The sequence below is a fragment of the Symphalangus syndactylus genome, chromosome 22, assembly GCF_028878055.3.
Source record: "Symphalangus syndactylus isolate Jambi chromosome 22, NHGRI_mSymSyn1-v2.1_pri, whole genome shotgun sequence".
In the NCBI taxonomy this organism is placed as follows: Eukaryota; Metazoa; Chordata; class Mammalia; order Primates; family Hylobatidae; genus Symphalangus; species Symphalangus syndactylus.
The window spans coordinates 9,540,512-9,553,307 of NC_072444.2; the positions used below are offsets into that span (position 1 = coordinate 9,540,512).

The window sequence follows — 12,796 nt, forward strand, 5'->3', positions numbered from 1 at the left end:
CTTGTAATCCCACCACTTTGGGAGGCCGAGATGGGTGGACCACTTGAGCTCCAGGTTCGAGACCAGCCTGGCCAACATGATGAAACCCCGTCTCTACTAAAAATACAAAAAAATTAGCTGGGTGGTAGCAGATGCCTGTAGGCCCAGCTATTCAGGAAGCTGAGGCAGGAGAATTGCTTGAATCCGGGAGGCGGAGGTGGAAGTGAGCTGAGATTGTGCCACTGCACTCCAGCGTGGGTGACAGGGCGAGACTCTGTCTCAAAAAAAGAAAGGAAAAAAAAAAAGCTCCTTCATAGTCTTGTGCTTTCCGCCTTTCATCTTTGCTTTCTTCCACTCTTGCTCATCCTTGCTCACACACACACTTCCTCAAGGTAAAAGTGTAAGGCAGGCAGAATGAGACTTACAACTAGCATTTCTTATCTCATTATCTAGCCTTTTTTAACTAACAAACACATTTGCTTCTTCACTCATTAACTTGAGGCATTTATTTTTCTTGATAAGACCAGGCCAAAGTCAGCCAATTGGATCAAACCAAATGGAATGGAATGTCCAGAAGTAGAAATTTTGCTGCTACCGGGTGTGCAACTTCACATACAGCTCTTGCCCCTTATTTCGTATGTCTTTCCCCCTTGCTCACTCTGCTCCAGCTATACTGATCACTTTGTTGTTCTTTTCTTATTTTAGATAGGTTCTTGCTTTGTTGCCCAGGCTGGTGTGCAGTTGTGCAATCATAGTTCACTGTAACCTCAAACTTCTGGGCTCAGGTGATAACTCCTGCCTCAGCCTCTGGAGTAACTGGAACTACATATGAATGCCATCATATCCAGCTACTTAAAAAAAATTTTTTTTTAGGCTGGGCACGGTGGCTCACGCCTGTAATCCTAGCACTTTGGGAGGACAAGGCGGGCGGATCACTTGAGGTCGGGAGTTCAAGAACAGCCTGACCAATATGAAGAAACCCCATCTCTACTAAAAATACAAAATTGGCTGGGCGTGTTGGCGCATGCCTGTAATCCCAGCTACTTGGGAGGCTGAGGCAGGATAATCACTTGAACACGGAAGGCGAGGCTGCGGTGAGCCGAGATCGTGCCATTGCACTCCAGCTTGGGCAACAAGAGTGAAACTCCGTCTCAAAAAAAAGAAAAAAAAATTTAAAAATTTTGAGCTGGCGCGACTAGCAAGATGGCGCCGCAGAAAGACAAGAAGCCCAAGAGGTCAACCTGGAAGTTTAATTTGGACCTTACTCATCCAGTAGAAGATGGAATTTTTGATTCTGGAAATTTTGAGCAATTTCTATGGGAGAAGGTTAAAGTCAATGGCAAAACTGGACATCTCGGGAATGTTGTTCACGTTGAACGCTTCAAGAATAAAATCACACTTGTTTCTGAGAAACAGTTCTCTAAAAGGTATTTGAAATACCTTACCAAGAAATACCTTAAGAACAATCTTCATGATTGGCTTCGAGTGGTTGCATCTGACAAGGAGACCTACGAACTTCGTTACTTCCAGAATTGTCAAGATGAAGATGAATCAGAGTTGGAGGACTAGGCAAAGACTCCCCTTACAGGGCTTTGCTTATTAATAAAATAAATGAAGTATACATGAGATATACCAAGAAATTGGCTTTTAGTTTATCAGTGAATAAAAAATATTATACTCTTGAAGAAAAAGAAAATTTTGAGCTGGGCGTGGTGGCTCACACCTGTCATCCCAACACGTTGGGAGACTGAGGCAGGTGTTTCCGTTGAGTTCAGGATTAGGTTTTGGCTTAAGGGAATATTGTGGATGGTTTGACCTTTTATCAAAGTTTGAGATCACGCAAACTTTCTTTCTATCAGCAATAAGGCTGTTTTGCTTTCTTATCATTTGTGTAGCATTAAAAATCCTACTCTAATAAAGGCTGGAGTGCAGTGGCATGATGACTGAAGTCCTGAACTCAAGGGATCCTCCCGCCTCTGTCTCCTGGAAGTATTGGCATTACAGGTGTGAGCCACTGAACCTGGCCAGCTTCAGACTTTTCTTGTGCAGCCTCCTCACCTTCTTAGAATTGAAGAGATTTACGGCTTTTCTCCATATTAGGTTTTGCCTTAAGGGAATGTTGTGGCTGGCTTGATCATCTATCCAGATAACTCAAACTTTCTCCGTATCAGCAATAAGGTTGTTTTGCTTTCTTACCATTTGTATGTTCACTGGAGTAGCATTTTTAACGTCCTTCAAGAACTTTTTCTTTGTATTCACAACTTGACTGGTGCAAGAGGACTAGCTTTTGGCCTATTTCTGTTTTCTTTTTTTTTCTTTTCTTTTTTTTTTTTTTTTGAGACAGAGTCTCGCTCTGTTGCCCAGGCTGGAGTGCAGTGGCACAATCTTGGCTCACTGCAACCTCCACCTCCCGGGTTCAAGCGATTCTACTGCCTCAGCCTCCCGAGTAGCTGGGACTACAGGCGCGTGCCACCATGCCTGGCTAATTTTTGTATTTTTAGTAGAGACGGGGTTTCACCATGCTAGCCAGGATGGTCTCAATCTCTTGACCTCGTGATCCGCCTGCCTCGGCCTCCCAAAGTGCTGGGATTACAGTGGGGAGCCACCGCGCCCAGCCCAGCCAGCACCATTCTGACACAGAGGGTTTGGAAGTTGTTTAGACAGATCTGCTCCTGTAGTTCACAGAACTCCTCCGGCTACTGCGGTCCCTTTTTTTCCTGAGTCTTGTTTGCTGAAATCTTCTTGAGATTCTGTGAGACAATAGCCCCTATTTCTTCCAGTAAATTACTCTTTTTCTTCCCCTTTAGACAGCCAGTGCTGGTTTCTGTTACATGTAAACAAAAAGGATTTTATTTTTTATTTTTTTAGGCTAGTCAAGTGAAGCAGTGGGAGGCAGAGGACAAAAACAATTTTGACTAAGGCAATAAATGTATTGTACAAGTGAAGTATTTCCCAACTTGTATTCTGTGGAATGCTATGTTCTCAAATGTTAACAAGTTCCATACAAGAACCATTTATTTCTAAATTCTAAAGTCACATTCATATTATGAATTATATTAAACATATATAGTTACTTTTATTATACCTAATAATCTGTCTTTATAAGAGTGTTTACCCAAAAATGCCAGCAGATTCCATGAGAAACTACCTGTGCTACAATGATCGTCAAACTTTGGTGCATACATAACAGAATCAACTGGAGGTCTTGTTAAAGGATTGCTGAGTCAAACCCCCAGTTTCAGCAGGTTTGTGGTGGGGCCTGAGAATTTACATTTCTTCTCTTTTTTAGATGGAGTCTCGCTCTGTCGCCCAGACTGGAGTGCAGTGGCGCGATCTTGGCTCACTGCAACCTCTGCCTCCCGGGTTCAAGCGATTCTTCTGCTTCAGCCTCCCGAGTAGCTGGGACTACAGGCGCCCGCCACCATGCTCAGCTAATTTTTGGATTTTTAGTAGAGATGGGGTTTTACCATATTGGCCAGGCTGGTCTCAAACTCCTGACCTTGTGACCCACCTACCTCGGCCTCTCAAAGTGCTGGGATTACAGGCGTGAGCCATCACGCCCAGCCTATGGTACACCTTTACTGAGGAAACAATTCAGGAACATCACTCTTAGTAAGGCAATTGTTGATTATAAGTCAAAAAAACACTATCGTGCACAAATTTAGGGGATTTTGTATACCTTGTTTTTTTGGTTACAAATATGCAAAATGAAAGATGTTTGCTAATACTTGTTTCCAATTTTTAAACTTTTCAAGTGTACTGTTAACGTTAAAATAAAAGGCATTTGACTTAGTATGATTGTTTCTTGAACTTCATCTTTTCAGGTTATTTTGTTGCTGGCCACTTGCCAGATTTATAGGCACTACTAAGCCCTCAGTGCTGAGATTCAGCAACATTATAATCATTATAATTCAAAGTGTAGAGTTTTTTTGTTTTTTTTTTTTTTTAAAAGAGATGGAGTCAAAATGCTGCCTAGTCATGTCTGGAACTCCTGGGCTCAAGCAATCGTCTTGCCTTAGACTGCCAAGTAGCTAACTATAGGCACACACCACCACACCTGGCTGTGTTCAGTTTCATGGGCAAGTCAAACCATCTAGTGTTTTGTCTGTATGGACAAGGTCAATGAGACTTCTCCAAGCTTTTATCACTCAATGGCCCTAGAGGCCCTTGTGAGATAGATAGGGTCTTAGGACAAATAACTCATTACAATCCTGGGCAAATACCCTACTGAACTGGTGAACTGAAAATGTTTTACTAATGGCCCAAACGTCACCTCAAATTTTTTTGCCTAGAGAAGTTACACAACTAGTTTATATAATAATTTAGTTATACTAGGCCCTCAAGTCTAATTTGAAACAAAATACTTGGCAAAGCAAAATATAACCTAACAAATAATTCTGATTTTCTGCTAATAACAGACTTGGTTTAGTAGTAAAAAACCTGGACACAAGTCTCATTGCCAAGGTGCTGAGTGACTATAAATCACATGATTTCTAATTCCAGTTCTCTCAATCTACAAAATTAGAACAAGGATGACTAGCTCATATTAAGTGTCCTCTAAACCATTTTAAAAATGCAAAATGCTGTTTTAACTGATGGTACTTTCAATTGTATCTTTTTTTTTTTTTTTTTTGAGACTGAGTCTCATTCTGTCACCCAGACTGGAGTGCAGTGGCACGGTCTTGGCTCACTGCAACCTACACCTCCCAGGTTCAAGTGATTTTCCTGCCTCAGCCTCCTGAGTAGCTGGGACTACAGGTGTGTGCCACCACACCTGGCTAATTTTTGTATTTTTAGTAGAAATGGGGTTTTACTATGTTGGCCAGGCTGGTCTTGAACTCCTGACCTCAGGTGATTCACCCACCTTGGCCTTCCAAAGTGCTGGGATTACAGGCATGAGCCACCGCGCCCGGCCCAATTGTATCTTTTGAAGCATTGACTCCTTCGGATCTCCAAGATCCTCCTGATCTTTATGCTTCAGATTGGGATTTATCCTTCAAGAAGCTTTCTCTGAACACGTCTAATTAGACTGGGAGGGGTACTTTGTCTGTGTCACACCTATCCCCCCAACTCATGTTGTTTCATAGCACTTATCACACTGTGCATTGTCTGTGTGCTCCTAGATGCAGGGACGCCTCTAATCCATTTCAACGGTCCATTAGTGTCTATCTCTTCCAGATAGAAGAAGGCATCAAACACAGTTCACTGATGACAATTTATTATAATCTGTTAGTAGCACACAGACAAATATTAATTAAACCAGAACCATGTCTACACAGAAGAGGGCAATGACATGTGCCATTCTATGGGGAACTGTGTGCACTTAATCATCATGTTTTAGCATTTTGATCTTCTGCTTATGCCGCTCAATTTCTTTCTGCAGACGCTCAATCTCCTTCTTATGATGAACGATTTCTTCTTCATGATGTTTTTTCAAAGCTGCCAGTTGTTCTCTACTCTGTGCTCTACAAGGACACGGTGGCTCAGGGTTTAATTTCAATCCTTCACCCCAAAGAGATCTCTAAGCATAACCTGTAATGTCTAAGCAAAGAATAGGAGTCCCAATTCCATGGGAGTCTGGCTGGTCATCCTCTTCTACTCCTCAACTAGTGAAAGAATAACCCATCTTAAATTGAGGTGTAGCCATCTTAAGAAGATCAAAGAGCTTATTGCTTTCAGATTCCTCTTTAAAACAGAAAACTCCAGAGAGATGTGACACAAGTCCCTAATACCTTATGAGGGGAACAACCCAGGGAACTCGACTCCCCTTTAGGGAAAAGAAAAGGAACAAAATGAGGAAGACAGACAAAGGGGTGCGGTTAAAAGGCAAATATCCATTTCCTATTCCAATCTGTCTAGAGCTTTCTTTGCCTATAGAAATGAATGGCCCACTGTAAGGCCAATAAAGGGTCTCTTGCATGTGCAGTACTTGGCAGTTCAATTTAGGTTCCAAGAAGGGACTGGATTAGAATGCTGGTTTGGCCACATTTAGGCCTGTTTTAGTTTTCCTTAACTACAAAATGTAGGGGCTCAATTAGATAGTCTCTAACGGCTGTAACTTGGCTCTCTATACGGTATGGCAGGTGTCATCGTGATAATTCTCAACAGAAGGCAGAAGTGAAAGGCCAAAGGACAAGCAAAAGCAAGATTAATTCCTCACTGCTCTCCAGAGTGGACAGAAGTCAGTTAAAGATAACTCAGGGCTGGCAAAGGGAGGCCCAGCCCACTCCATACTCCTAAGCAGGAGAGGGAAATCTACAGGTCTAGGCTGGGCTGAGCAGGGCAAAAGCCTTTAGAAGATGGTGTCCAACCATAAGTAGCTCCCATGACCAACTCCCATCATCCTCACTCTTGCGGAGTCGGGGGGTCTAGAAACACCTGAGAAACCTGAATGCATGCAGGCTTGCAAAGCTAAGGCGTGCTGGGGAGGAAGGAGAGCGCAGAGGGGGTGACAGGTGGGTGAGGGCCGAGGGAGTCAGGCTGGGAGGCAAACGTTGGACGGTCGGATGTAGACATTGTGCGAAGAATCTGGGGGTGTTTCGCACGACCTGAGGAGAACTCCACGCGGGAGATGGTAATGATAAAGGAGGAGTTGAGCCGTGGGTTGTTTTGGAGACCCGCCGGTGGAAATGGTGTGGGGGCCTGCAACTGTTGGGCAGGGAACTGGGAGTGCCCTATAGGTGGCAACGGTCGGGACATCAAGGGTTAGGGTATACCGGATTGGGGCCCCGGAGTTCTGTTGGGGGATGGGGCGCCCAAGGCACAAGGTAGGAACGGGTGGGGCGATTGGCAGTTTAAGGACTGGCAGGCCCTGCGAGATCTAGGGCTGGACTTGGGACCCGGTGAGACTCACCGGAAATATCGTTCCTCTTCAGCCTGCTCTCTCTTTCCGAAGGCCCCACCAGCTTCCCGGATGGAGCCCGCGCCCCGGTCGACATTCTCGGACTGCAGAGAGACAGGGACACTGGTAAAGGTACGGAAGCAAAGATGGGATCCGCCCTCGGGGCTGGAGCAGCGGACACTGCCGCAGCGTACCTGATCCGAGCCGAAGCCTCGGGCTTGCATGGTCCTCACGCCCCACACGCCAAGCCACGTCCGCGCCGCCAACGCCGTTACTGCCATTGCTGCTGGAGCTGCACCTCTGGCGTCTCTGCCGCAGCAAGCAGTCGCTTGTTACGCGCTAATGGCGGGGACGGCCAAGCACCCAATCTGGTTGACGGAGGGGCGGATGAACACAGGAGCAGCGAATCACGGGAGAGCGGAGGCGGGCTTCCCAGAGCTCACAGCGAATCCCGAGCAAGAGACGCGTCTATTCTTAGCCAACCGCTAGCAAGGGCTTAGGGCCAAAGGACTGGAAAGAGGAATGATGGAGGAGTTTAGAGAGCTGGCCAGAAACCGAAATTTTGGCTCTTGGACCCACCAGAATGAGGCGTGGCGTCCACCTGCAGCCCACGATTTCAATCCTAAAGTCGTTATTATTCAGAGCCCAAAGGAAGTTTTCCCTTCCCTGGCCTGCTAGCATCAATAAAATGGGGGAATTTGGGTTTTGGGAGCTGTGTCCAGGATGCTGGTGTCCAGGATGCTGATGTCCAGGATACCGATGTCCAGGATACCGACGTCCAATGTGCCTCGGCTTAGATATACATAAATCGCGTTCATTTGTTATGAGAAGTGTCAGTGTTCTGGCTGAGCGCGGTGGCTCACGCCTGTAATCCCAACACTTTGGGAGGCCGAGGTGGGGGGATCACCTGAGGTCCAGAGTTCGAGACCAGCCTGGCCAACATGGGGAAACCCCCGTCTCTACTAAAAATACAAAAATCTGCCGGGTGTGGTGGCACACGCCTGTAATCGCAGCTACTCAGGAGGCTGAGACAGGAGAATCGGCTTGAACCCGGGAGGCGGAGGTCGCAGTGAGCCGAGATTGCGCCACTGCACTCCAGCCTGGTGACAAACCGAGACTCCGACTCAAAAAAAAAAAAAAAAAAAAAGAAAGAAAAAAAAGAAAACCCAAATTATAACTTGACCACCTGAGGCACAGTTTCCTAGGACCTCTTGAGACTGTTTCCCCAAGCTATGGTCACTCATATTGTCTCAGAATAAACCTTTTAAAAATATTTTAGTTTTTTTTTTCGTTAACAACATATTGTTGAATGGGCTTAATAACTGCAATTTTGGCAATGTGGTGCAACGCAGTAGAAAAGAGCAGGCCGGGCGCGGTGGCTCACACCTGTAATCCCAGCACTTGGGAGGCCGAGGCGAGCAGATCACCTTAGGTTGGGAGTTTGAGACCAGCCTGACCAACATGAAGAAACCCCATCTCTACTAAAAAAAAAAAAAATACGAATAATTAGCCGGGCGTGGTGGCGCATGTCTGTAACCCCAGCTACTCGGGAGGCTGAGGCAGGAGAATCGCTTGAACCTGGGAGGCAGGGGTTGCAGTGACCTGAGATCACGCCATTGCACTCCAGCCTGGTCAACAAGAGAGAAACTGTCTCAAAAATAAATAAATAAATAAAAATAAAAAATAAATTAGGCGGGCGTGGTGGCACATGCCTGTAATTCCAGCTATTTGGGAGGCTGAGGCAGGAGAATGCTTGAACCCGGGAGGCTGAGGTTGCGGTGAGCCGAGATCACGCCATTGCACTCCAGCCTGGCAACAAGAGCGAAACTCTGTCTCAAAAAAAAAAAAAAAAAAAAAAAAAAGGATAAGTAAGAGTCTAGGGAAAGCTTAACCTTGACCTCCCTTCATCCATCTAATGAATGTGAACAAGACAATAGTAGTTTTTACTTTCATGAAATTTATAGCTCTTCTCTAACTCATTTTCTCTTCTCTGTTTCTTCTTTTTTAGATGAGAGAATTGGGCCAGATTATCTACCTGATTGATGATTATAAAAATACCTTCTTTGGGGCTGGGTGTGGTGGCTCACACCTGTAATCCCAGCACTTTGGGAGGCCGAGGCGGGTGGATCATGAGGTCAGGAGTTCGAGAGCAGCCTGACTAACCCCGTCTCTACTAAAAATACAAAAATCAGCCGGGCGTGGTGACATGCGCCTGTAATCTCAGCTACTCAGGAAGTTGAGACAGGAGAATCGGCTTGAACCTGGGAGGTGGCGGTTGCAGTGAGCCAAGATCATGCCACTGCACTCCAGCCTGGGCAACAGAGCAAGCCTCTGTCTCAAAAAACAAAACAAAACAAAAAAACCTTCTTTGTTTTCTATGAAATAGTAAAACTGGCTTTACTGATCATATTTTAGTTAAGAAAATAGCAGCCCTGCCTGGTATTTTGTTTAATTCAATTTATGTGAAATACCTATTCACATATTGTTTAACTCCATTTATGTGAAATATCCAGAATAGGTAAATCCATATAGATAGAACACAGATTGCTTGTTTTCAGGGACTGGGGAGAGGGGACAAATAGGAAGTAACTGCTTAATAGGTACTAGGTCTCCTTGGCCAGGCGCGGTGGCTCACGCCTGTAATCCCAGCACTTTGGGAGGCCAAGGCGAGCGGATTACGACGTCAGGAGATCGTAGACCATCCTGGCCAACATGGTGAAAATCCGTCTTTACTAAAAATATAAAAATTAGCCAGGCATGGTGGTGTTTGTGTGTAATCTCAGCTACTCGGGAGGCTAAGGCAGGAGAATCTCTGGAACCGGGGAGGCGCCACTGCACTCCAGCCTGGGTGACAGAGTGAGACTCCGTCTAAAAAAAAAAAGTAGGTACTAAGGCTCCTTTTGAGGTGGTGAAACTATTTTGGAACCAGATAGACATGGTGGTTGCAGAACACTGTGAATGTTCTAAAGACCGCTGAGCCGGTCCGGTGCGGGGGCTCGTGCCTGTAATTCCTGTACTTCGGGAGGCCTGGGCAACATGGCAAGATCCCCATCTCTACAAAAGTACATAAAATTAGCCGGGCATGGTGGCGCGCACCTGCAGTCCCAGCTACTCGGGAGGCTGAAGTGAGAGGATCGCTTGAGCTTGCGAGGTCGAGGCTGCAGTGAGCTGTGACTGCACCACTTGACTCCAGCCTGCACGACAGAGATCCTGTCTCAAAAATAAATAAATAAATAAATAAACCCACTGAATTATTCACTTTTTCTTTTATTCTTATTATTTTTTACCTAACAACAATAAATTAAACAAATTATTTACTTTAAAGTGGTTAATTATATGTTATGTGTAATTCGTTTAAATTTTAAAAAGCCCTCCTACGTTTAAAGTGCCTGGCTGGGCTGCGAGCCCTTTAAGAACCTCTCAGGCGGGAGGCGGGGCTAGAGGGGCGGACCTGTAAGAATCACGTGAGGCGACGCCTGCGCAGAAGGGTCACGTGGTGGCTGGGCCGGGGAAATGGCGGCTTCAGGAGAGAGCGGGACTTCGGGCGGCGGAGGCAGCACGGAGGAAGCATTTATGACCTTCTACAGTGAGGTGAACACAGAGTGAGGAGTAGTGGCACCGGGGCGACCTCTCCCGGATCTGCTTTCCCAGTGGACAAAGGCAGTGGCCGCCTGGCCTGGACCGTTGGGAGATTCCTTCAGTCCAATATTCGGGGTGGCGGGGGTCTGGGGGTGTGTGAGCGTCTCCCACTGATAGCTGCTGGGAGATCCCCCGGGTCAACGAAAGAGGGGATGATTCTCGACCTATCGAGGGAGATGGCGAGTGTGTCTAACGTAGTGCGGCCGCGCAGGCAGAGTGCCCCAAGTCTGCGGAGTCGGGGGCTGGCAGAGGCTGGGCCCTTCCTGGGAGTGACTTAGCCTTCTTGGCCCCCGAGACGTTTCTTAGTCCTCTGTAATGAGTTGTTTTAGTGGTTGTTTCTGCCATTCACGAACGCCAGGCACTGTGTATCATGCCAGTTAGGCATTATATTACCCCCATTTTACAGATGACGAACCTGAGGTTTAGGGAGGTGAGATAGTTTGGGGCCTTACAGTAGGTTACAGCTTGTTTGGTGGTATGTTAGGATAGCAGTGGGCTTGTTCTGAGCCTCCTTTACTATCGCATCTCCAGCGCCTAGTATGTAGTGGATGCTCAGTAAATATTTGTTGAGTGAATGAATGAATAAATGAAATACCGTCTGGAGTCAGAATCTCAGATTAAATTCTTGCAGAGGGCTGGGCACAGTGGCCCACATCTGTAATCCCAGCACTTTGGGAGGCCCAGGCTGGAGGAACCCAGAAGCTCGAGGCTGCAGTGAGCTATGATCGTACCACTGCACTCCATCCTTGGCGACAGAGTTGTGAGACCCTGTCTGAGTCACAATCTCAGATTAAATTGTTGCAAGGGGCTGGGCACAGTGGCTCACATCTGTAATCCCAGCAGTTTTGGAGGCCCAGGCGGGAGGAACCCAAAAGCTCGAGGCTGCAGTGAGCTATGATCGGACCACTGCACTCCATTCTTGGCGACAGAGTGAGACCCTGTCTCTTTAAAAAGAAGGAAAAGAAGGATAGAAAAAAAAATTCGTGGACGGGCGCGGTGGCTCACGCGTGTAATCCCAGTACTTTGGGAGGCTGAGATGGGCGGATCACGAGGTCAGGAGATCGAGACCATGGTGAAACCCCGTCTCTCCTGGAAATACAAAAAATTAGCTGGGCCTGGTGGTGGGCGCCTGTAGTCCCAGCTACTCGGGAGGCTGAGGCAGGAGAATGGCGTGAACCTGGGAGGCGGAGCTTGCAGTGAGCAGAGATCCCGCCACTGCACTCCAGCCTGGGCGACAGAGCGAGAGACTCCGTCTAAAAAAAGAAAATTCTTGAAAGACAGTTAACCTGACTGGACTGGGATTGAATTCTTTTTTTTTTTTTTTTCTGAGGCGGAGTTTTGCTCTTGTCGCCCAGGCCTGGAGTGCAGTGGCACGATCTTGGCCCACTGCAACCTCTGCCTCCCGGGTTCAAGCGATTCTCCTGCCTCAGCCTCCCAAGTAGCTGGGATTACAGGCGCCTGCCACCATGCCCGGCTAATTTTTGTATTTTTGGTAGAGACGGGGGTTTCACCATGTTGGCCAGACTGGTCTCGAACTCCTGACTTAAGGTGATCCGCCTGCCTCGGCCTCCCAAAGTGCTGGGATTACAGGTGTGAGCCACCACGCCTGGCTGGGATTGAATTTGTTCAAGACATTAATTTTGCAGATCTTCATATTCCACATCTGTAAAAACAAGAGAGTTAATTTAATTTAATTTATTTATTTTGAGCCAGAGTCTCACTCTTGCCCAAGCTGGAGTGCACAACCTCTGCCTCCTGGGTTCAAGTGATTCTCCCACATCAGTAGCTGGGACTACAAGCTTGTGCCACCATGCCTGGCTGATTTTTGTATTTTTTTGTATTGACGGGGTCTTGCTGTGTTGCCCAGGCTGGTCTTAAACTCCTGGGCTCAAGCAGTCCTCCCGCCTTGGCCTCCCAAAGTGTTGGGATTACAGGCGTGAGCCACTGTGCTTGGCAAGAGAGTTAATTTTAAAATAAATATTTTCATGACGACTAAAGTTATTGTATAAGAAAGCATTTCATAAAAAAAAAAAAAAGCAGAAGCATCTTTCTCAGGGTTAAACAAGGCAGAAGATGGGACCTCTGTAGGTTGGCATGGATTTGAGGAATGGAGTTGCCCCCAGCAGGCTGTGAGCCATTCGGGGTTAAGGACCAAATCACATTCATCTTTTATTTCTTGCAATTGTAACAGTACTTGTTACATAGTAGTTTCTCCAAAGTATTAAATTTAGGTCTAGACACCTGGCAGGCACTGCCTGTAGTCTCAGCTGCCCGAAAGGCTGAGGCGGGAGGATTGGATGATCACTTGAGCCCAGGAGGTGGACGTAGCAGTGAGCC

At 46.6% G+C, this 12,796-nt stretch overlaps 3 protein-coding genes and 1 long non-coding RNA gene across 5 annotated transcripts in view; 3 read left to right on the forward strand and 1 right to left on the reverse strand.

The window, feature by feature from the left end:
- Positions 1-3,772, forward strand: part of LOC134735615 (uncharacterized) — a 17,432-nt gene extending 13,660 nt beyond the window's left edge. Inside the window, exon 3 of the long non-coding RNA XR_010118890.1 lies at positions 3,269-3,772. This is a non-coding gene — a long non-coding RNA (uncharacterized lncRNA). The remainder of the gene's footprint in view (positions 1-3,268) is intronic.
- On the forward strand, positions 1,139-3,772 carry LOC129472044 (ribosomal protein eL22-like). The gene has a single exon (XM_063631537.1). It carries the CDS (start codon positions 1,183-1,185, stop codon positions 1,546-1,548), a length of 366 nt encoding a protein of 121 aa, XP_063487607.1. The 5' UTR covers positions 1,139-1,182; the 3' UTR covers positions 1,549-3,772.
- Positions 3,773-5,180: 1,408 nt separating this feature from the next.
- ATP5IF1 (ATP synthase inhibitory factor subunit 1) lies at positions 5,181-7,412 on the reverse strand. 2 transcript variants are annotated; one of them, XM_055261399.2, is made up of 3 exons: positions 7,015-7,412; positions 6,833-6,924; positions 5,181-5,520 (listed from the first exon to the last, which is right to left on the reverse strand). In XM_055261399.2, the coding sequence occupies exons 1-3, from the start codon at positions 7,099-7,101 to the stop codon at positions 5,484-5,486; spliced, it is 216 nt and encodes a 71-aa protein (XP_055117374.1). In that variant the 5' UTR covers positions 7,102-7,412; the 3' UTR covers positions 5,181-5,483. The 2 variants fall into 2 exon arrangements, with proteins under 2 accessions (XP_055117374.1, XP_055117373.1); XM_055261398.2 differs by having other exon boundaries at positions 5,181-5,444; positions 7,015-7,226.
- Positions 7,413-10,259: 2,847 nt separating this feature from the next.
- Positions 10,260-12,796, forward strand: part of DNAJC8 (DnaJ heat shock protein family (Hsp40) member C8) — a 29,258-nt gene continuing 26,721 nt past the window's right edge. The window contains exon 1 of the mRNA XM_055261379.2: positions 10,260-10,411. Within this exon, the coding sequence (XP_055117354.1) occupies positions 10,334-10,411 (78 nt within the window). The 5' untranslated portion in view covers positions 10,260-10,333. The remainder of the gene's footprint in view (positions 10,412-12,796) is intronic.